This window comes from Phacochoerus africanus, chromosome 16 (genome assembly GCF_016906955.1).
Source record: "Phacochoerus africanus isolate WHEZ1 chromosome 16, ROS_Pafr_v1, whole genome shotgun sequence".
Lineage (NCBI taxonomy): Eukaryota > Metazoa > Chordata > Mammalia > Artiodactyla > Suidae > Phacochoerus > Phacochoerus africanus.
Genome location: NC_062559.1, coordinates 52,535,485 through 52,557,185, shown reverse-complemented (window position 1 = coordinate 52,557,185; position 21,701 = coordinate 52,535,485). Strand labels below are relative to the sequence as shown.

At 46.9% G+C, this 21,701-nt stretch overlaps 1 protein-coding gene across 1 annotated transcript in view; it reads right to left on the bottom strand.

Annotated features, from left to right (window-relative positions):
• The window catches only part of GLI3 (GLI family zinc finger 3), a 302,221-nt gene that overhangs the window by 95,936 nt on the left and 184,584 nt on the right, over positions 1-21,701 (bottom strand). The window contains 2 exon segments of the mRNA XM_047763791.1: positions 4,466-4,612; positions 8,904-9,109. Of these exon segments, the coding sequence (XP_047619747.1) occupies positions 4,466-4,612; positions 8,904-9,109 (353 nt within the window).

Below are 21,701 nucleotides of genomic sequence, written 5' to 3'. Positions count from 1 at the left end.
CTGTTTTTTCGGCTACGAGCCGGAGGAAAAAATGAATTAAAGTATCCTAAGATAAAAAATTCAGCTTAGTTATGCCCTCATTCCCCCATGATTTTCGTAGTTATCTGATCCACGGAATGCTTGCAGCTTTGCTGAAAAAACATAAACACATTATCCTAAATTAATGGGTCTCGATGGGGGGGCGGGATTTTGCCCCCTGGGGACCTATGACAACATCTGGAGACATTTTGGTTATCACAACTCAAGGGAGGGAAGCTGCTATACACCCTGGAATGTGCAGAGTAGCCCCCTCCCCCCCAGGAAGAAACATCTGGCCCCCGGAGTCTCAAGATTGAGGAGCCCCGGCCCCAAATCCCCTATAACCTAACCGCCTAAGAGCCAAGAGACACTTAAAAGCTTGGGATGTGGTTTGTTCACAGATTTCCCAAGGCTGGGGAAATCTGTGAAGCCCTCCAAGCATTATAGTAAAAGATAACATGAGTCAATTTTAATTCTCTGGTTATTAGATCAATCAATCAATTAATTCTCTGCCCTGACCAGAATTTTCCGACTTCAAGAAGATTCCACCCATGAAGTTCTAGTCTGGAGATTAGTAACTCACAGCTAAATGCATGCCAACGTAATACAATGCTTTTTACACAGAGAATTAAAAATTAAACGCCCATTTGCCTTCAATTTGGTAGATGTTAGAGATTTGAATTTCAGGGCACAGCTCAAAGACGGCCTACAGGCCCCCTCCTGCCTTTTTGAAGCGTCATCAAACCAAAGTTGAATGACAGAATGAGAACATGCTCCCACTAGGTAAGAGCACCTCACACACGACTACTTTTAAGGAACGATGGAAAGTTTCTATTTCAAAGCAAGGGACACCTGCTTAGAGAGTCAGCGATTCTGTGGTCCCCAGAAAACCGAAGTAGGAGGCAAGCCTTCTTTACAGAAAAACGTCTAGGCACTGGGTCTCCAGAAAACTCACTGGGAACATTTTCTTCATCAGAGACAGAGCTCGACACAAGATAATAACCCAACATGCTTGGAGATCATTTCATGAAATATAATAGACGACTACGAAAGACTCTATAGAAAATATCATAGAAATAAATAGGTGCACGTTATAGCGAATAACAAATAAATCACAAACTGGAACTTAGTTAGTCAGTACCCTCCACACACAAACTGGAAAACCAATCTGAATGATGAATGTGGTACCTGCTCAAATCCTTCTTTCAGGCACATCGAAAATTGAATTTCTTCATTTGGAATAGTTTCCTTACCCACCTGATTTGGGCTGTGTTAGTACAAAAACAACAATCCCAGGAGGCCCCCAGCTTTTAGTGCTTAAACCAGCCGCTTACTTTTATTACGGCATCTGCCCGACGCGTACATGGGTCCCTCTTACTCACTGATTAGAGCCTGATCTCCTCATACAGCTTTTTCATTGACGAAATGCACTCCACTTGCAAAGGTTCCCAGGGACAAAGCAGACTTCTGGTCAACCTCCACGTACTCCTCCACAAGAAGCCCCCTCAATGGGACTCTGTGCCGCCTGGCAGAGGTAGCAGCAACAGGCCTTCCAGACAGAGCTGATCCCCTGGTTCTTTTTAAAATCACCGAGGAGATAAGGAGGCTGTCTGCTAGTATAAAACCCCAGAGCCCCATATCCCCTCACATCATCCAAAGACAGAAAGCAGGGCCTGGCTTCATCCCTCCCGTGGAAGCTTCATTCCATGGAAGCCTTCACGTTCTCAGGGCCTGGCTGGTCCAGCCCTTCTGTGTTTCCTTCCAAGATGCACACTGATTTAAGTCAGTTTCCACCAGTGCAGATGATGTGGTTTTAGGAGTGCCTAGGGGATCGCTAGGATAATCCTTACGGGGATTAGTTGCTGTCTTATCTTAAAAGGTCACTCGAATCCCAAAAGGCAGAATTAGAGCCATAAACCAGACGTGTTCATTCTAACACGCAACACCTAAGTACTCTATCCCGAAGCTGGCGGAAACTCAAGTTGGCCCGGTGTGGTGTGGGCACCTTTAAAAGTCAAGTGCTCCTCTGAATCCAGCGGGCTGCCCTTCCTGCCAACTGAAGAGTCCTGAAGACCTGTGACAATGGAACAGGGGGGCCAGCTCGATCCCAGTTTGGCTCTGCTTTTGTTATTTCAGAGCCAAGGCAGAAATTTCAAATTGTTTCACTTCTCTGTGAAAAAGTCTCCTGTGATTTACATTGAAACCCTGAGAACATTCTTACGTTCTGTTGAGCTAAATGCTATTGCAACTGTTTTAGAGGATAGGAATATAGTACTTTCAGCACTTTCCAACCCTTCAATACACTCTTCCCAACCCCCTAACATAGAAAGAAAATTATCAGGATTTGGGGCTGTGGTTTGGGACCCTCTGTTGAGGGAATAGCTGAGCCAGAGGGAAAGGATTTCAGGGTTCCCTGGTGGTGCAGTGGACTAAGGATCCAGCGTTGTCACTGCGGCGGCTCAGGTGGCTGCCACGGCACTGGTTCGATCCCCAGCCCGGGAGAGGATTTCAAAACAGCTGAAAGAGAAGTGGCCCGGCTCTTCACTGATCCTACCACTTTCTTCTGGAAGAAACGCCCCAGCATTCTTATTGCTCCAATACAGATATCTCCAATTAGGCCTCCTGTTAATTGTTTTGTTTCTCTATTCTAATGAAAAATTCTGACAAAGAAAAAGGAGGTTTCTTTGTATGTGATGAATGATGGGACATCTAAATTCCTACTTAATGACAATCAATTTACCGTATACGCTGGCAAATTAAAATTCCTTTAATTAGTTTTTACAAAGTAAAAGGGTAGCTTCATCCTTTATTTAGATAAAACCCTGCATTGCCTGACTAAATACATTCTCATCAAATAGAGAAGGTAATACGGGCTGACCTCCCAAGGATTCGCTCTTATTTTAATTCTTTATTTGCAGAGTTTAAACAACTAATTTGCATAATAACACTCAACTTTTTTTTCATCCACCCCTAATTGAAACGTGGTGATGATGAATCTGAAACTCTCGCTCCTACAAAATCCCTGCAGAAGAGGTAACACGTTTCTTTTACTCTGTGTGTGACAACGACCTCCCCCACAGAAACCCATGCCAGCTGTGTTCCTGTGTAACACAGCTAAGTGAGTTCATGACTAAGCCTGTAGATTCTCTGTTGCATGGACCAACCATCTTCTCTCTGTTCCAAAGCTGAGGACAACGGTACCAACCCCTGCCAGAGAGTGGACTGAGGCATACCCACTGCCACAGAGGAATCCAAACAGACTCCACATGGATAAGCACAAATCGATCACTGCTACTAAAGACACCAACAAAACCCTACAGCAAAACCCTACAGCCCTACGCAGCAAAACCCTGGAGCACACGTCCTACTGAAATGCACTGCCTTTGCACTCAGAGGGTAGTGGCTTTGGTTAGGCACACTTTGGGCGATGCTTCAGGTTCACGTGGCAAGTGGACGGGGACTTAAAGAACTGGAGTAAATAAGAAGTCTTGGACGCCCTGGAAATTGACAGTCACAGGCTCCGGTCCATACGTCTGGAGAAGTGACACAAAGGACCCATCATAAGCCTTGAGGGACCCCAAAGAAAGTGATCTAAAGTGCATCCAATGATCCCATGTTCTTCCACTGCTAGGTCCTAAAAGGAGTCCTTTCTGATTTGGACATAGTTTTCGTTTTTCCTATATGAAAGATCATTCTTCCTATGTGAAAGGTGAGACATACTTTTTAATATAAACAGAACACATGACAAAAATAAGAAAAAATATATCACTGAAGAGCTGAAAAACCAAGTCTAGGGCTTTTTTTTTAAATTAATTTTTAAAGCATAAAATCTGTGAAACCAAGGGATGAAGCACATTCATAGAATCAAACACACTCTCTTATTTTGTTACCAAGACCATCAGGGCAGGAGAGCTTCTTGTCAATTTCTGCCAAATGACAACGGGCTGCGTCTTCCAGTTCATTGATATGAACTGAGCGAATCGGGGAGACCCAGCGCTCCCGAATCCAAGGACGCTTCCTGGAAAAACCAAGGGAACCAGAGCCCCGCACATCGGCGGTCCCTCCTCCTCCTCCGGATTGACAAGTTAGACACCCTTCCTCTCCGTTTCTTTTCTTTCTTTCTTTTTTTTTTTTTTTTTGCTTTTTTAGGGCTGTACCTGCAGCATATGGAGGTTCCCAGATTAGGGGTCGAATTGGAGCTCCAGCTGTCAACCGCAGCCACAGCCACAGCCACGGGGGATCCCAGCTGCTTCTGGGACCCACAGCACCGTTCTCGGCCATGCAGGATCCTTAAGCCACTGAGGGAGGCCAGGGATCGAACCCGCACCCTCATCAACATACTAGTCGGGCTGGTTCCCCGCTGAGCAACCACAGGCACTTCCACTCTCTCCGTTTCTGGGGTGACTGTGGCCACACCGGGACTACGGAAAACAGCCCCGCCACTTACCATCCATGGCGTGGAGATACTCCATGTGTATGGCCCCGGCGCCGGCGGTGGCAGCGGAGGGGATGATGTCTGCGTAGGGGCTGCGCTGGCCGGCCAACAGAGCCATCTGGTGATAGTATTCCGCTGGGCTGACTCCAGCGTGGGGGGCTGCATGGAAGAGGAGACAAGGAAAGCACGGTTACCAGTTGGAAGAAGGTCCACCAGAAGCCCTTCTCTTTTTTCGGTTGCATTCACAGCCTGGGGAAGTTCCTGGGACCAGGGATCAACCCCTTGCCACAGCGGTGGCAAAGCCAGATCCTTAACCCACTGAGCTACCAGGGAACTCCCAGGAAGCTTTTCTTGAGACATCTCAAAGTCCATTTGGCACGTGGCCTACATCAGCCACTCCTTTTTATGGTTCTTTCTAGTAAAACCTCTTTAACTCCAATTTTGCTTTCATGGAAGACTCCTAGATGTCATTTATACAAAATTAAACTGAAGGAAGAGAACAGAAAAAATAAAACACGGGATAAAATCGTTGAGGTTGGTTTTTTGTTGTTATTGTTGTTGTCGTCTTTTTGCCATTTCTTGGGCCGCTCCCGAGGCATATGGAGGTTCCCAGGCTAAGGGTTCGAATCGGAGCTGTAGCTGCCGGCCTACGCCAGAGCCACAGCAACGCAGGATCAGAGCCGTGTCTGGAACCTACACCACAGCTCATGGCAACGCCGGATCCTTAATCCACTGAGCAAGGCCAGGGACTGAACCCGCGACCTCATGGTGCCTAGTCGGATTCGTTAACCACTGCGCCACGACGAGAACTTCTGAGGTTAGTTTTGAGAAATCACCAAAACTTCAAAAATGATTAAAATGTATGTAAGTCTTGCATCTGTACACTCATTCCTGTGTCTGCTCCCCCAAATAAAAGCTTCTTATAGCGAGTCCCTGTATACTCACGTCGCTTAGAGGGGTGGGCCCCTTAGATTGACTCTGATGCCCTATTAGACACACTTAAGATACCTTCCTAAGCTTTCTGGCGGGAGGAGCTGAGTCAGCTCGCACTGGCTGGAGGACCCAGAGCCAGTGGAAAAGTCGGTAGAGCCTGGCTTTGATAACACAGGACTGGGCGATCAGATGCAATTTTGCCTTCCAAATTTTAAAACTCTCTTTTCTCTTTTTTTATTACGAAATCAAAAAGAAATACACCTATCAATCTGGAGTGATTTATTGGCAAGCATCAGCTCCATAGGAGCGGGTAACGATGGGTTTCCGCACGCCCGTTTATGTGCCAAAGCTGTGGGACACGGCAGCAGTCCTGAAGGTGGTCTCCAGACCCACCAAGATCCGCGTGCAGACCTCAGCTCCCCTCTCACCACGTCAGGAGGCTGCTGGGAGCGGGGATGGTGACAGCGCGTGGCAAGGGCTGAGCACAAAGCACCCCATCAATGGTACTGACTGTGGTTATGATTAGGATGGAGAAGCGTCAGCATTCTCGCAACAGGCATGTGTCTGCCTTATGTTTGGGTCCATGTGCTTTCTCACGTTTTTTATCGAAGCGCAGTTGATTTACAATGTCGTGTTAGTTTCAGGTACAGTGCAAAGTCACTCATGTACACCTATACATACTCTCTTCAGCTTCTCTCCCACGATCGGTGACCACGAGACAGCGAGGAGCGTTCCCTGTGCTCTGCAGTAGGCCCCTGTTGGTTATCTATTTTATACACAGTAGTGTGTATCCGTTAATCCCAAATTCCTAGTTTTTATCCCTCCCCGCTTTCCCTTTTGGTAACCAGAAGTTTGTTTTCTATGTCTGCAAGTCTATTTGTTTCATAAATAAGTTCATTTCATAAATAAGTATCATTTATTTATTTATTTTAATTAATTAATTTATTTATTTATTTATTTTGTCTTTTTGCCTTTTCTAGGGCTGCTCCCGTGGCATATGGAGGTTCCCAGGGGAGGGGTCTAATTGGAGCTGCAGCCGCCCGCCTACACCAGAGCCACAGCATTGAGGGATCCGAGCCGCGTCTGCAGCCTATACCACAGCTCATGGCAATGCCGGATCCTTAACCCACTGAGCAAGGCCAGGGATCGAACCTGCAACCTCATGGTTCCTAGTCAGATTCGTTAACCACTGTGCCACCACGGGAACTCCAAGTATCATTTTTTTAGATGCCACGATATTTCTCTTTGTCTGACTTACTTTCACATAGTATGATAATCTCTAGATCCATCTATGTTGCTGCAAATAGTATTATTTCATTCTTTTTTTTATATGTGTCCATATACGTTTTATATATATCACATGCTTTTTATATATCCTAAAAATAGAGAGACACAGAAATCACAGACCACAAGAGACAAATGTAAGTGACCTGCTTTGGGTATGAATTGGATTCCTGAAAGGCAGGAAGAGGAAGGCAGCACAACCAGTCAAAGAGTGTTTTACCCACACTCTCCATCAATTACTATGGCAAACAGGAGTTCCCACTGTGGCACAGTAGGTTAAGGACCTAGCTTTGCTGCAGCTATAGTGTAGGTAGCAGCTGCAGCTCAGATTTGATCCCTGGCTCAGGGAAATTCCATATGCCATGGATGTAGCAAAAAGAGGAAAAAAAAAAAAAAGTTCCCATCGTGACTCAGTGGAAATGAGTCTGACTAGTACCCATGAGGACACAGGTGCAGGTGGCAGATGCGGCTCAGATCTGGTGTGGCTGTGGCTGTGGCTGTAGCTGTGGCATAGGCTGGCAGCCACAGTTCCGACTGGACATCTAGCCTGGGAACCTTCATGTGCCGCAAGTGCAGCCCCCCCCAACAAAAGAAAAAGAAAACAAAAAAATACCACCCAATAAAAAGCAGAACTAAGTCCAATCTCTTTTACAGTTTTATTTTTGAACGTGAATCTTGTCCAAATGGCAAAACTGCTTCCTTAGGTACCTTACAAATATATTCCCTGCGCTGAATCTGAGGGGAGATAAAAAGAAGGCAGCAGCTCTTGCTGGAGCCCAGCTACTCCTGGAAGTACCCCTGAGTGGATATTTACCGGGGCTTCCACTATCTCGCCCCATCACATACAACCTGCCTCAGGAAGTGTCTGCGGAGGGATATGGACCACGCGGAGGGATATGGACCACACGCAGGGTCAAACGCTGCTTGAGGAGATGGCGTGCACGGAGTCTGGCTGGGCGCTGACACAAGCACCCATGCCTTGTGCTTTGCTGCAGAGAACTCAGAATCCTCTGGTTGTCATCAAGATAGCTATGCCCCAAGATTCCAGCAACTGAGCACAAGTGAGACTGCATGTGTGTGTGCTTGAGCTGAGAAATGTGCTCCCTGAGCCAAAGGAACATTTTATAACTGGACAGCTGTGGCATGCACAGCTTCAATGAAAAAAGACTCATGCGATGGAGTTCCTACTGTGGCTAGTGACTTAGGGACCTGATGTTGTCTCTGTGAGGATGCGAGTTCAATCCCCGGCCTTGCTCAGTGGGTTAAGGCCCTGGGGTTGCTGCAAGCTGAGGTGTAGGTTGCAGGCCATAGATGTGGCTCAGATCCGGTGTTGACGTGGCCATGATGTTGGCTTCAGCTGCAGCTCTGATTCAACCCCTAGCCCAGGAACTTCCATATGCTGCAAAGGCGGCCATAAAAAAAAAGAAGTCATGTGATAAGAAATTAGCTGGGAGACGAACAGAACCAATAGGAATTTGGTCCTCGAGTGCTTCAAATGAGCACCAAGGATAGGAGAATTAGAGGCACAGTTTGTTTCCTTTCTCACCACATTCTTCCACTGCCGGGGTCAAGGACAAAGGGCACATACAACGGGTCTGGGCCCCCAGGTTCTCTAAGACCTGGCTGCGCAGAGCGTGGGCCCTGGGCCAGCAGTAGTGACATCACCTGGCAGCTTCGCAGAGGTGCAGACCCTCGGCCCCGCCTGGACCCCCGCCCCCCACGACAGGGAAGCACCTGTTACCACCGAGCCGCGGGAATGCTCGCGCGCACTGATGTCTGAAGAGCAAGCGCTGTTCCCACGGACGCCTCTGCATAAACGTATCCTTCGGAGGCGCACAACAGAAAAGCATTCCCCAGAAAGGGAGCAAAGTGTGCTGGTCAGGCCTGCACTTTGTGGGAATGGCCACACGGCCAGTCTACACACACGGGGAGCCACCAAAAAGAGCGGTGACTAAGCGTGGGGATTTGGGCGTCGGGCCTTCTGGCTCTGAGGGCCACCTCTGCTGCATACTGGCCAACGAAGCAGCTTTGCACGTTTACGTGGCCCCTCTGCCCTCCGCCCCGCTCATGTGAAAACAGAGGGGAATGCCCACCCCGGGGAGGTGCTGGCACGCCCTCAAAGCGCTCAACACCCTGCCCGGCGCGCAACGTCTCCACCCGCGGCGGCGGAGGTGCCCTGGGGCTCGTCCCGGCGGAGGCGGCGGCGGCGGCAAGGGCTGGGTCTGAGACTCACCGTCTGTGGGGCTCAGCCCGCGGGCGGCCGAGATCATGGACAGGGACGGGCTGCTGTGCAGAGACCGGATGTAGTCCATGTAAGGGTTGACGTAGGGGTGCGGCGGGCTGAAGGGGGACTCGGAAGCTGCGGCGGGGTTCCGATGCGGGGAGATCCTGAACAAGGGCAGGTCTGAATACGCGGGGCTGCTGGACAAGGCAGAAGGCCTGGGGAGAAAGAGAACCAGACGCAAGAGGTATGCATGAGACAAACGGCTCCGTGGGCCGAGGCTGCCTGCAAAAGAAAGAGACCAAGGTGTCCTGGGGGGGGGGGTATCAGGCATATACATTTCCAATCCCATGACCTTAAAAATCACGGTGACACGATGCAGACAGAATGCTACTCTACAATTATTTGGACAAAGAAGATTGGACTTTGAGGCATTCTCTGGCACTTGGAACATAAGAAATACTGGTTTTCCTCAAGAGAAGAAATTCTCAATAGGCATCTGAGCTTAAAATAGTTGCTGTGATTCTACTTTCTTTTCTTTTCATTTTTTAAAGTTTTACGGATGTAGAGCTGATTTACAACGCGGTGGTCATTTCTGCTGTGCAACAAAGTGATTCAGTTACACATACACACATCCCTTCCTTTTCAGGCTGTTTTCCCATACAGATGATCACAGAATATACTGGGCAGAGTTCCTGGTGCTAGACAGTTCCATCTGCCCTGAGTGGTAACGTCACCCTTGAGTTTACTGCTCGCCGTCACTGTGCTGCATAGAAAGACAGAAAGAATGGAGAAAGAAATAAAGACAGCGGAAGGAAGGGAAAGAAAGAGAGAGTGGGAAAGAGAAGGAGAAAGCAAGCAAGCTAATCTGTCTCAGCTGGAAGTCTGAGCAAGCCGGTGGCGAGCTGCCCACAGGTAAGAGACAAATCGCGAAAGACTGCAGCACATGACCTCAGACGCTTGACTCCAGCTCCAGCTCTCCTGCTCCGGGTCTTGAGCTATGCGGAAAACCAGCCCCACGGATGGGGGCTTCCTGGTTTCGAAGGCAGCCCCCCGAGGAGGCAGCCCTGGGACCCGGCCTTCTCTCCTGCTCATTCTGCAGGTGCCCTTGTGATCAGCCCCATTCCGTGACCCCGTGACCGGTCAGTGAGGAAGCGCTCCCGGGCTTGGGAAGGTGGCAAAGATGGGAGTTTCAGTCAAGCTCATGCCTTGGTTGTAACGAGCTAAGGTAGAACGTAAGCTTTGGGCTGAGGAGAGTAAACTGTAAGGTGCCCAGGGCTGGCCCATCTGCCACCAGCTCCACCCGCCACCAGCTCCCTGGCATCCCCTCCTCGGAGCCACCCCCACGCCCTGGGGACAGGCGTTTCCAGAAGAGCCGGTCTGTGGAACCCCCTTCAATGGCCTGTTCCTCTTCCGAGAGAAGACTTTTTGTGTGGAGAATCCAGGGAACTGGCTCCGACAGGCTGAACACCTGCGCTTCGCCTTTTCTCATTCGCAGAGAACATGGCCATCAAGAGGCGAGGCCCTCTCCATCCCTGCGCACTGCAAGCTCCCCTGGCGCAAGGGCTTCGAGAGCGGAAGGAGAGGAGGAGACACACCCTTTCCCAAGAAAATGCACACAGCCGGGCTCCGGCCCCAGCCCTGTCCAAACAGAATCAAAAAAAAAAAAAAAAAAAAGTCCTAAAGTCCTGCTCTTCCAAGCACAGCAAGGCACTGAAATAAATGAAACCGAAGCTCAGATCATGAATTTCCTCTCAGCAGAAAATAAAATAGCTTAAAATACAAGGGAAGAGAGAGGATTTTCTTACTTGTTCCTTCTTACCCTTTTTTTTTTTCATTTAGAACTAAAAAAAAAAAAGAGGCCTTTTATTTGCTCTTCGGATGTCACTTTCAGCAAAATAAAATAAAAATCCAGAATTTTCTAAATTTACATGTGGGCAGAATGAGAAGCCACCACTTGAGAATTGCTGTTTCTTCTCCAAACGACTTGAGGCTTCCATCCCCACTCAGAAATGAGTAAAAATTACTTGCATTTAAATAGAAGTGGGCACGATTTACTGGTCTGTCCTATTTTAGCTCTTTACTACAAAATAAGTTAGCTCTGTGTCACTGGTCAAATCTTGAGCTCTAATTAGACCTGCCGCTACTTTAGAGCACACAGGAGGCTCAAATTCATTCATTTTCTACCAGAAAGGGAAATCAATCCTTCCAATCTGGTTCAAAAGTAATTATTATGAACTCCAGGCTTACTTGCATATGTCTGAGAGACAGGTGCTACTGAAATGTGGAAAAGCAGACATTTTAAGAAATCCATGAGATGATACCTCCTAGACAAGCTTTCTTATCGTTCACAAGAAACTCAGTCTGAACATGAACTAAAAATCAATGAAGGCAATGCACTGGTTACTGCCTTTTTTTTTTTTTCCAGCTAGACAAAAATTGGATCCTATAATTTTTCTCAAACTCCAGAACTGAGAATGGTAGTAAGAATATTCCTAGAGGCTTAGATTCCATTGAAGAATCATGGATGGGACGGGGCGGGGGGGGGCAGAAAACAAACCCCAAAAATGAAAAACAAAACAAACAAACAAAAAAACCCCCAGCATTTAGAACAACATGAAGATTTCAGATGTTGGGCTGCATCGGTGACTAGCCCCAAAGTGAGCAAAGCCAGGAGCCGGCCGATGCTTTTCTCACCTCACCCATCTGTGGTCTTTTGACGTCCACACCCCTCGCCTCCACTTTCATGTCATCCGTCCCCACAAGACAGGAAGACTGAAGATAACCATTCCAAGAGGAAGGAATCAAGACCTGGGCACATGCCCCTGGCAGGAGCATCCAAGCACCCAGCTCCATCCTCCCTTACGCTCTGCGAGAGGCAACAGCAGAGAAGGGGGTTGGTGCCTCCAGGGTTTGGAGATGATGTCGGGAAACTCCACTCCCTCTGGCGAGTGTCATATTCAGACACATGCCTCCCCCCGCCCCCGAGATGATGCCAAGAGACGTGGGGTCGCCTGTATCAACACGAGGGGACAAGCTCGCAGACAGGAATGCACCTACGAAAGCTGCAAGCCCCCGCCATCTGGTAGTCCAAGGTCAGCGGTCCCCGGGAACCAGCAGGAAAGTGCTGAGGGAGGGGTGCTCAGTGAGGGGTCGTCAGGAATTCTGGGGACAGTTGAGTTAGCGCACCGGACAGGTACGATGATGGGAGGGCTCGGGGCTGAAGGGGAAGCCACGTGGATGGGACAGCAGTTGTGAGACCTTGGCCACGATTCCCACCCCCTCCTTGTCCTGAACAGTCCAGTAGGGGGGACACCTACCTCATGGGGTCTCGACAAGTGAATATAAGGCTGATGTACTGAGCCTGGTGTCTAATCAATGCTCAGTACATACGCGCACACACACATCGCAAACGCTATTCACAGTCCACTAACATACACATACAACAGAGGCAGACAGACGTGTGTGTCTGTGTAGACCGATACTTTCCACACATATAAACGCACACGTGCATATTAGGGGTATGCGTAATGACAGACACAGCATAGCATGTGATTTTAAAAACTGAAATACTGGAACCCTTTTTTTAAACCACACCTGTGGCATAGCCAAGTTCCCAAGCCAGGGATCGAATCAGAGCTGCAACTCCAACCTATGCCACAGCTGCGGCAGCACCAGATCCTTAACCCACACACCACAGGGGGAACTCCTAGAACTGTTCGACAGAGCAAATCCTGTGGTGGAAATATACCTGTCTGCTCTGTTCCCCAACCGGACAGCATCCTGGAAGCACCTCCCTGAATTTCCCAGGAAGCCTCCACATAGAAAACTCATAAAAACACGAAGGTGCTTAAGATTCTGAACTCAGGGAGTTCCCTCTGTGGCACAGTGGAAACAAATCCAACTAGGATCCATGAAGACACAGGTTTGATCCCTGGCCTCACTCAGCTGGTTAAGGATCTGGCATTACCATGAGCTTTGGTGTGGGCTGCAGTCGCAGGTTGGATCCCGTGTTGCTGTGGCTGTGGTGCAGGCCAGCAGCTGCAGCCCCAATGTGACCCCTAGCTGGGAACGTCCATGTGCTGCAGGTGTGGCTCTAAAAAAGCAAAAAAAAAAGGAGAAAAATCATGAACTCAGTATATTTACATGCAAGAGCTTTGAAGGAACTGGACTTGAACTCAGGCTCATCCCTGACTGTCACTGGGGCATGTCCCATCAAATGGAACAGTAACAGCTCGCCTCCGGGACCCCGTCACCGACCAGCACCGGGCGCTCGGTAAGGGGTGGCGGCTGTTTGGCTGCTGGTGTTCTCGGCGGTTGTCAGAACCACCCAACCAAGCGTTTCTGTGCGTCAACTTTTTTCAACTCAGCCAACAAGTGTCCACATGGCAAGACTTCCGGAGACTGGTGTCCCCAGTTGCTTGCTGTTCAATTTCTCACGGAAAGGTGATGACTGACTCATTCTGTCGCCACACCAGGCTCTTGTGAGTTGCACTAGCATGACGTTTCTCTAGTGCAGACGCCGGACAAAAGTGAGTTCTCAGCCAGCAAAGCTGAGCAGCCAGCCTTGAACTGCAAGGGTCCCAGCAGCCCCCTGACGTGAATGTTTTTCCATAAGGCCACCTGCAACATCACCTAAGGGTCACTTCCAAAATCATCAAGGTCATTTGTCAGTTGTTTTCTTTTTACTGTAAAGCACATCTGAGAGGGAAGGTTAAGCTTCTTTTATTTTGTAGACAGATGTGTGTTCATCGCTGAAAGAGCCATTCAAGATGATGACCGGAAGGGCGGATTCCACCTAAGGCAGGGAAGGGCAAGGCAGCCACAACTTTTCCATATAAAGGACATACCTTTACCTCACCAAGTACCACAAAGTTAACCCGGCAAATAGTCAAGCTTGCTCAAAATCTCCCTTTGAGGATGATAGCGGCGCCGGGACAAAAATTACAGGTGTCACTCTCTTGGTTTCTATTTTTAGTAGCGACGCACAGAGATTGAACTGGATTCCCGTTGCCCCCTCCCATGCCTTCCCCTGCCTTTGCAGCTTTTCATGCTGTCTCTGTTCTGGGGCTGAACGTGGCGCAGTGGTTGGAAGGCAAACACAGCCCATGGAGGGAAAAAGCAGACAACAAGCAAACGTTCTGGGAAGAACACTGAAATTTAGAACGGCTCCTAGAACATGGGTCCCAAGCCATGTATGATGTAGCCAGAGTCTAGAAATAGGCTTGCGACCCGTCCAACTGGATCATACAACCGTTGTCTCAGAAGAAGATGCCCGAGCTGGAGAGGATTGTCTGGGCTTCAGGGCACCTCTGAGGGGAGGAGCTATTGCCCATCACTTCTGCATCTTGGCACATGCGTGCAGGGCCCCAGCCTGCCCACACAGGGATAGTGCCCCCTACATAACTGCCACCTCTCTGTCTTCCCAAGGTCATGAAAACCCAAAGGGTGGCTGCCATTTGTTTCCTTCCGTACTGCCTGATGGCTAAAGGAAGTGTCATTTCAGACAAGAAAGAAGGTGGGGGTTATTTTTATGTTCTCCCCAAGTAAAGCAAAATAAAGTTTGTGTGTGTGTGTGTTTGTGGGAATAATTTAACTTCAGATTAATTCCCTAAAGTCATGAAAATAGATTACAATGAAAAGAGTCGAGGATTCTTATTAGAGAGTTTTAAACTTATGATAAACTTAAAAACAAAAACATGTATTGCAGAGAATAACTGGACTTCTTAGTTAGAATGAAATATCATTGTATAATCTAATTTGTTACTGCCTTTTCATCTATCTTATTGGGTTACTAAAATGCCAAGATTAAAATCACAGTATTTAATCACTTGCATTACCCATTATGAGAGCATTAAACAAGGTTTATATGCTGGATTATTACAATTTGCTTTCATGTTGCTTGGAATGCTGGAAGTGTACACATAATCCCTTGCATTTTGAGGTATGCATGAAGGCTTCAGCTACCAGAAGACTGAAATGTTGGGGATTTTTTCCTACATGGCAAGTTAGTTTTTTGTTTCATTTTGTTCTTTCTATAGCAAGTACCCACTCTTCATGTGCAAGGCTTAGCAGACAACAAAGGGGTGTTACCCCTTATAATCTATTTTGAACCAACTAATTAATTACTCAATAAGCACAGTTTTAATAAACCAACATTTGTAATAAAAAATGTTGCTTTCCATGCAGCGACAGAAACAAATAACTAAAATGTCCACAGCTAATACATTAGACATTGTTGGAAATATGCACAGTCCCGGACTTGGTCTTCTCCTCTCTTTTTTTTTTTTCTTTTTTGCTTTTTAGAGCCTCACCCATGGCCTATGGAAGTTTCCAGGCTAGGGGTCGAATTAGAGCTACAGCTGCTGGCCTACACGGCAGCCACCACAACGCGGGATCCGAACCATGTCTGTGACCTACACCACGGCTCACGGCACTCACGGCAACGCCAGGTCCTTCACCCGCTGAGCGAGGCCAGGCACAGAACCTGCATCCTCATGGATCCTAGCTGGATTCGTTTCCGCTGCGCCTCAGTGGGAATTCTGGTCTTTTCCTCTTTGCAAGGTGGGTTTTCAGAGAGCTCTGCCCCAGAATCATCATGTGTCTCTGTGATGTGCAGACGGCTGCACTGCTTCCTTTCCACCTGCCAGGCTTCCTCCTGGGACTGCACGCCCTGGAGGCTGGACTTCGTGGTCTGAATCAGCAGGCTCACTTTCCCTCTGGATCCCGCTAAGGAGCACTGGCAGGAGCTGGCAGCAGAGGGGTGAGAATTCAGGGTATTTATTCCCCCTCGCCCTTCCAGCCGCACATCTGCTGGTGCCCATTCCTCTCCTCAGGGATCCCCCCTTCCAGAAGGGTGACCTCTCTTCCTTGGCACCAGCCCTCAAGGATCTTTTCTCTCTGGCTGCACCTTCAGGCTACGGGTGGTAACCTCTTGAAACGTTTGCTGGCCCTGGGGGCCCGACTATCACTTTCCAACCCCTTAACCTCGTCCACACCTCTGTAAATATCCTCTCCGTGAAAATGGCAGGACTCTAGCTAATGAGATGGTTCCGTTTCAAATCCCATTTTCATCATCTCTGCAACTCAAGAATATTACCCACGAATCTGTAACTGACTTAGGCCTTTGACAAACTTCCCATGTTGGAGCTCAGTTTGTATTTTATTTATTTTTTATTTTTTTATTTTTTGTCTTTTTGCCATTTCTTGGGCCGCTTCCCACGGCATATGGAGGTTCCCAGGCTAGGGGTCGAATTAGAGCTGAAGCCGCCGGCCTACACCACAGCCACAGCAACACAGGATCCGAGCCATGTCTGCAACCCACACTACAGCTCACGGCAACACCGGATCCTTAACCCACTGAGCAAGGCCAGGGATGGAACCCGCAACCTCATGGTTCCTAGTCAGATTTGTTAACCGCTGAGCCACAACGGGAACTCTGGAGCTCAGTTTTTAAAAGTTACATGTATAACCAAATGGATGAATGTTTCAAGGGTGTGTTCATTTATATACCCTTTATTGAAAATCTATGCACTAAGAAACCATTATGATTTTAGCACCTGGGGGGATTACTAGAAACAAAATATATGGTCATTTGGTCCATATTCTCAAGGAACTTATAATCAAAAGGGGGAAAAGTCACACACGAATAAAGTGTGTATAAGCACAAATATTATCTGATGAGTCGAGAGGAGGCTTCCACAATGTATCCTGGTTATGAAAAATACGGAACATGAACTGCAGCAGGAGCCACTGGAGGTGAAGGTTGATGTGCACGCGAATGTTAAGGTGTTGAATTTTTTTTTATACAGAGAAATCAAGGGCTACGGTTGCTTTTGCTAACAAAAGAGAGAGAGAAATGTTTGTTTCAATGGTGAAACATTATGTCAAGGGATTTTTTTTTTTTTTCTTTTTAGGGCTGCACCTGAGGGAAGTTCTCAGTCAAGGGGTCGAATTGGAGCTGTGGCCTATGCCACAGCCACAGCAACTCGGGGAGCCAAGCCGAGTCCGTGACCTACACTACAGCTCATGGCCATGCTGGATCCCTGGCCCACTGAGCAAGGCCAGGGATCGAACTTGCATCCTCGTGGATACTAGTCAGGTTTGTTACCACTGTGCCACAAGAGGAACTCCGTATTTCAAGGGATTTTTGAGAATGACTTTCTTATTTTTATGTATGTCTGAGTATAAAAGCAATTTATATCCATGAATTGAAAAGTTAAGAAATTATTTTTTCAAAAAATGGTCATTTTCAGAGTTCCTGTTGTGGCTCAGTGATTAACGAATCCAACTAGGAACCATGAGGTTTCGGGTTCGATCCCCGACCTTGCTCAGTGGGTTAAGGATCTGGCGTTGCCGTGAGCTGTGGTGTAGGTCGCAGACGTGGCTCAGATCCTGCGTTGCTGTGGCTGTGGAGTAGGACGGCGGCTACAGCTCCGATTCAACCCTTGGCCTGGGAAGCTCCATATGCCGTGGGAAGTGGCCCAAGAAATGGCAAAAGGACCAAAAAAAAAAAAAAGTCATTTTCTATATCCAAGCTATCCAAATCTAATTAATGTCAAGATTTTAACTTATTTATTCCCAGCATTTTTTCAGGTATTTACAATTCTAACCTAGTCAAAATAAAAATATATTTTGAATTGTACTTTCTCCTTTAATATTAAAAGTTTTCTTTTCTGGTATCTTTTAACAAACTGTACATAAATATCATTTATAACTGCAGTGCATCTTAAAGCCATAATAGGTTATCATTAAAACCCTACTAGAATGTTATATGACAGCGAACCTGTGTTATACAGCAAATCCTTATTGCTTATCTCTTTTATGAAAAGTAGTTTATGCCTATTAATCCCATACTCCTAATTTATCCCTTCCCTCTGTCTCCCCTTTCGTAACTATAGGTTTGTTTTCTTTGTGAGTGCCTTTCTGTTTTGCACATAGATTCATTTGTATTATTTCTTGGTTTCCACATTAAGCGATATCAAATAATATCTGTCTTTCTCTGACTTAGAATAATCAGAAAAAATAATGCAAAGAGATAACTGAATCACACTGTTGTCCCCCCAAAGTAGCACAAGACTGTAAATCAACTATACTGAAAAATTAATCAATGGATTAATTGAAAAAAGCAAAGACCCACTAGAATGGCTAAAATTAAAAAAACAAAAACAAAAACCTGACAGAATCAAGCGTCGATGAGGAGTCGGAGCAACAGGAACTCTCAAACAGCCTGCATATAAGCAGATACAATTTCATCAGAAAACAACTGGGCTTATCTCCTTGATCAGATGCAGCAATACCAGCAATTGTTCAGCAACTGATCCAGCAATTCCTCTCCCTGATGCATGACAAGCAACAATGCTGTGTACACATGTGCCACAGTATACAAGGATATTCAGAGCAGCATCACCCCTTCATGCTAAAACTGGAAACAACCAAATATCTATTACCCACAGTAGAACGGTCTATAGCTCATACAACGAAATAGTGAACAGCAATGAAAACCGCCAGGCTACAATGTGGAAAGTCTCACAAACACAATGCTGAGGAGAAGAAGCCTGGTCCGAAAGAAGATAATACACTATATTATCCCATTTATATTAAGCTCCATAAGAGACAAACCTCAACTTTAGCACTGGGCTAGGAAGGATGTTTACCTTTGCGGGGAGGTGTGCCCGGGGGTAACTCAAATGACAGTGATTGTTCTATTTCTCAACTTGGTTAGTGATGAGTGATTAGAGGTTTTTGCTCTGTGATAACTCATAATAATTCACTGAAATACATGTGTGTATTCCGGGTATCTTTCTGTATGTATCCTACTTATTGCCAGTATTTTAGAAGCAATATATGCATTTTCCATGTGTCCACCATAACAATATTTGTGTGATTTCAACCATTTCCATCAGATGCAGAAAGTCAAACAGATATACACTTATCGTTTTCAAATTTTAAAAATGTTGCTTAAACAATGCCGTAAATAATAACGTGATATCTGCCACTGTTAAACAAAGACACTCTAGGTGACCCGTGAGTCTCAATTCAAAGTAAACGACAGTAAACAGAGTAAATATACACTCCCATAGTTTGGAACATGGGCTTCCGGATAATCCTTCGGGCAGGGGGAGCTCCAGCTAAGCCAGGCAAAGGGAGAAGCCGAGTAAAGAGTCAGCCTCCTGCCCTTTGACGACTGAAACAATTGTTATGTAGTCTACAAGAGCAATGCAATTGTTTGTAGCCAAACATAATTGCAGTCCTCCCTGAGAAGACTGCCAAAAAATAACTTGTTAAAATTTGTCGCCACTCTGTCCTGTAACTATAATTCTATGCTGATAGATTTCAAGGCCAGGAAAAGAGTCAAAAAATGTATAGTCAAGTCCATTCGAGCAACTACTATGTGCAAGGCACTGTTATTAGCAAGAATTCTTACACACGCTGTTGGTTCAAATAAGTACTTGGAGCAAAATCATCTCGGAGTTCCCGTCATGGCGCAGTGCTTAACGAATCCGACTAGGAACCATGAGGTTGCGGGTTCGGTCCCTGGCCTTGCTCAGTGGGTTAACGATCTGGCGTTGCCATGAGTGTGGTGTAGGTTGCAGATGTGGCTTGGATCCTGGTTGCTGTGGCTCTGGCGTAGGCTGGTGGCTACAGCTCCGATTCGACCCCTAGCCTGGGAACCTCCGTATGCTGTGGGAGCGGCCCAAGAAATGGCAAAAAGACAAAAAAAAAAAAAATGACCACATCTCATAGTGTGGAATTTCTTCCTGTCTCAACTTATCCTTATGGAAAGAAAGCCTGGTGGATGCCTCTAACTCTTTAGAAATAACAGCAGGCGAGAGAAAAGGAGAGGACAGACAGTATCTCTGATACAAATGGCAACTGACAGACCAGTTACTAAATAACCTGTCATCAGTTTTGAATATTTTAGTTCCATAAACACCAAGTATAGAGAAAATTATTATTTTTAGCAGCCTCTTTTGTTAACCAAATGGAGTCCGATATTCCACAAAGAGGTAATCTTTTTGCAATGCATAATAAAGAAATCTTTTTCTTCTGCCCTCAATGACTATGGGATTTGGGAAAATAAAAAAAAAAAAAACCTTTAATGCAATTTTTACAAGAACTGGTTTGCTAATATAATTAGTAGATAACTTATATTTTCACATCCATCATGCCTATCATATATTAATATGCTATATATAATATAATGAATGTAAATATGAGAACTAGTTATTAGAAGGACCAACATTTGTATCTTCCTTTATAAAGTCCACAGAGATGCCAGCTTGAGGAGGAAACGGCTGTGGCTGCAGGGGAGAAATTCAGGTGTCCAGCTGGGATGCTTTCCTAACCCCAGTGGGTGGATGGAGAGTTGGCTCAGTGGTCAGATTCTGGGACAGTGGATGGGGCCCTGTTTTCTAAAGAGCTCCCCAACTGTTTTGCAGTAACAAAGCAGGCGCTATCCTTTTCTCCCTTCCTTCCAAAGAAAAGAAGTTGTTTCCTTTTTCCTTTGCATGCTCTCTCTTCCTCCAGTGGAGCAGGCCACGCGGAGGCCTATCAAGCCAGGCCCACAGGACCAGGGGCTCTCCTGTCTCAGCCTCCTCTGTCTTTTCTCTCTGCAGTGGAAAGAGGGCTTTTATTTTACAGCCACACCCATGGCATATGGAAGTTTCCAAGCCAGGGATTCAAGCTGAGCTGCAGCTGCAACCTGCACCACAGCTGCAGTGATTAATGCTGGATTCTTTTTTTTTTTTTTTTGTCCTTTTAACATTTCTTGGGCCACTCCTGCAGCATATAGAGGTTCCCAGGCTAGAGGTCGAATCGGAGCTATTGCCGCCAGCCCACATCACAGCCACAGCAATGCGGGATCCAAGCCGTGTCTGCAACCTACACCACAGCTCAGGCAACACTGGATCCTTAATCCACTGAGCAAGGCCAGGGATCGAACCCGAAACCTCATGGTTCCTAGTCGGATTCGTTAACCACTAAGCCACGACGGGAACTCCTAATGCTGGATTCTTTAACCCACTGTGCTGCCCCGGTGATTGAACCCTTGCCTCTGCAGAGACTTAAACTGCTGAAGTCAGATTCTTAACCCACCGTGCCACAGCGGGAACTCTGAGAGTGCCTTTAATGTGCTGTCCTGTAACACGGGCCTTGCAGGACCTCAGATTTGGTGCTGGGTAAACCAGATGGTTGAACTGCTTTGTCCAAGGCTATTTAGGCCTAGATGGAAAAGCAGCTGTGCTGTACTATTTTGGGTTTTTTAGCAAATTTTTTTTGGCCACGCCCACAGCACTCTGAAGTTCCCGGGCCAGGGATTGAACCCAGACCACAGCAGTACCCAGAGCCACAGCAGTGACAATGAATCCTTAACCTGCTAAGCCACCAGGGAACTCCCGTGCTATATACTATGTAATGTTTCATAAGGATACATAAAGCAGTTAGCTAAGGACCTGTCACAAGGTAAGTTGTCAGTAAATGCTGGCCCTACAACCAACACGCTCATTCCTACTGCTGCTATTTGCTACCAGAGCTCTGGCTGGTAAAAGGCCCTAGCCATGCTCCCTTCACTGCATCCTGGGCATTCCTTTCCTCGGGACCTCAGGGAGAGCCAGGGTGGGGTCAGCCCTCCTGATACTCTTGGGGTCACCTAGGAGCACCCCACCCTGCCTCTTCTGACAAAGCAAAGAGATAAGTGACTTGTCTGCCCTTAGCAAAATGGATCTTTTCTCCCTAAAAGTAAATTCAAGGATAGGAGTATACTGTAGTTTTAGTTCAAAAGTTGATTCCCATGGGGAAAAAAAAAAAATG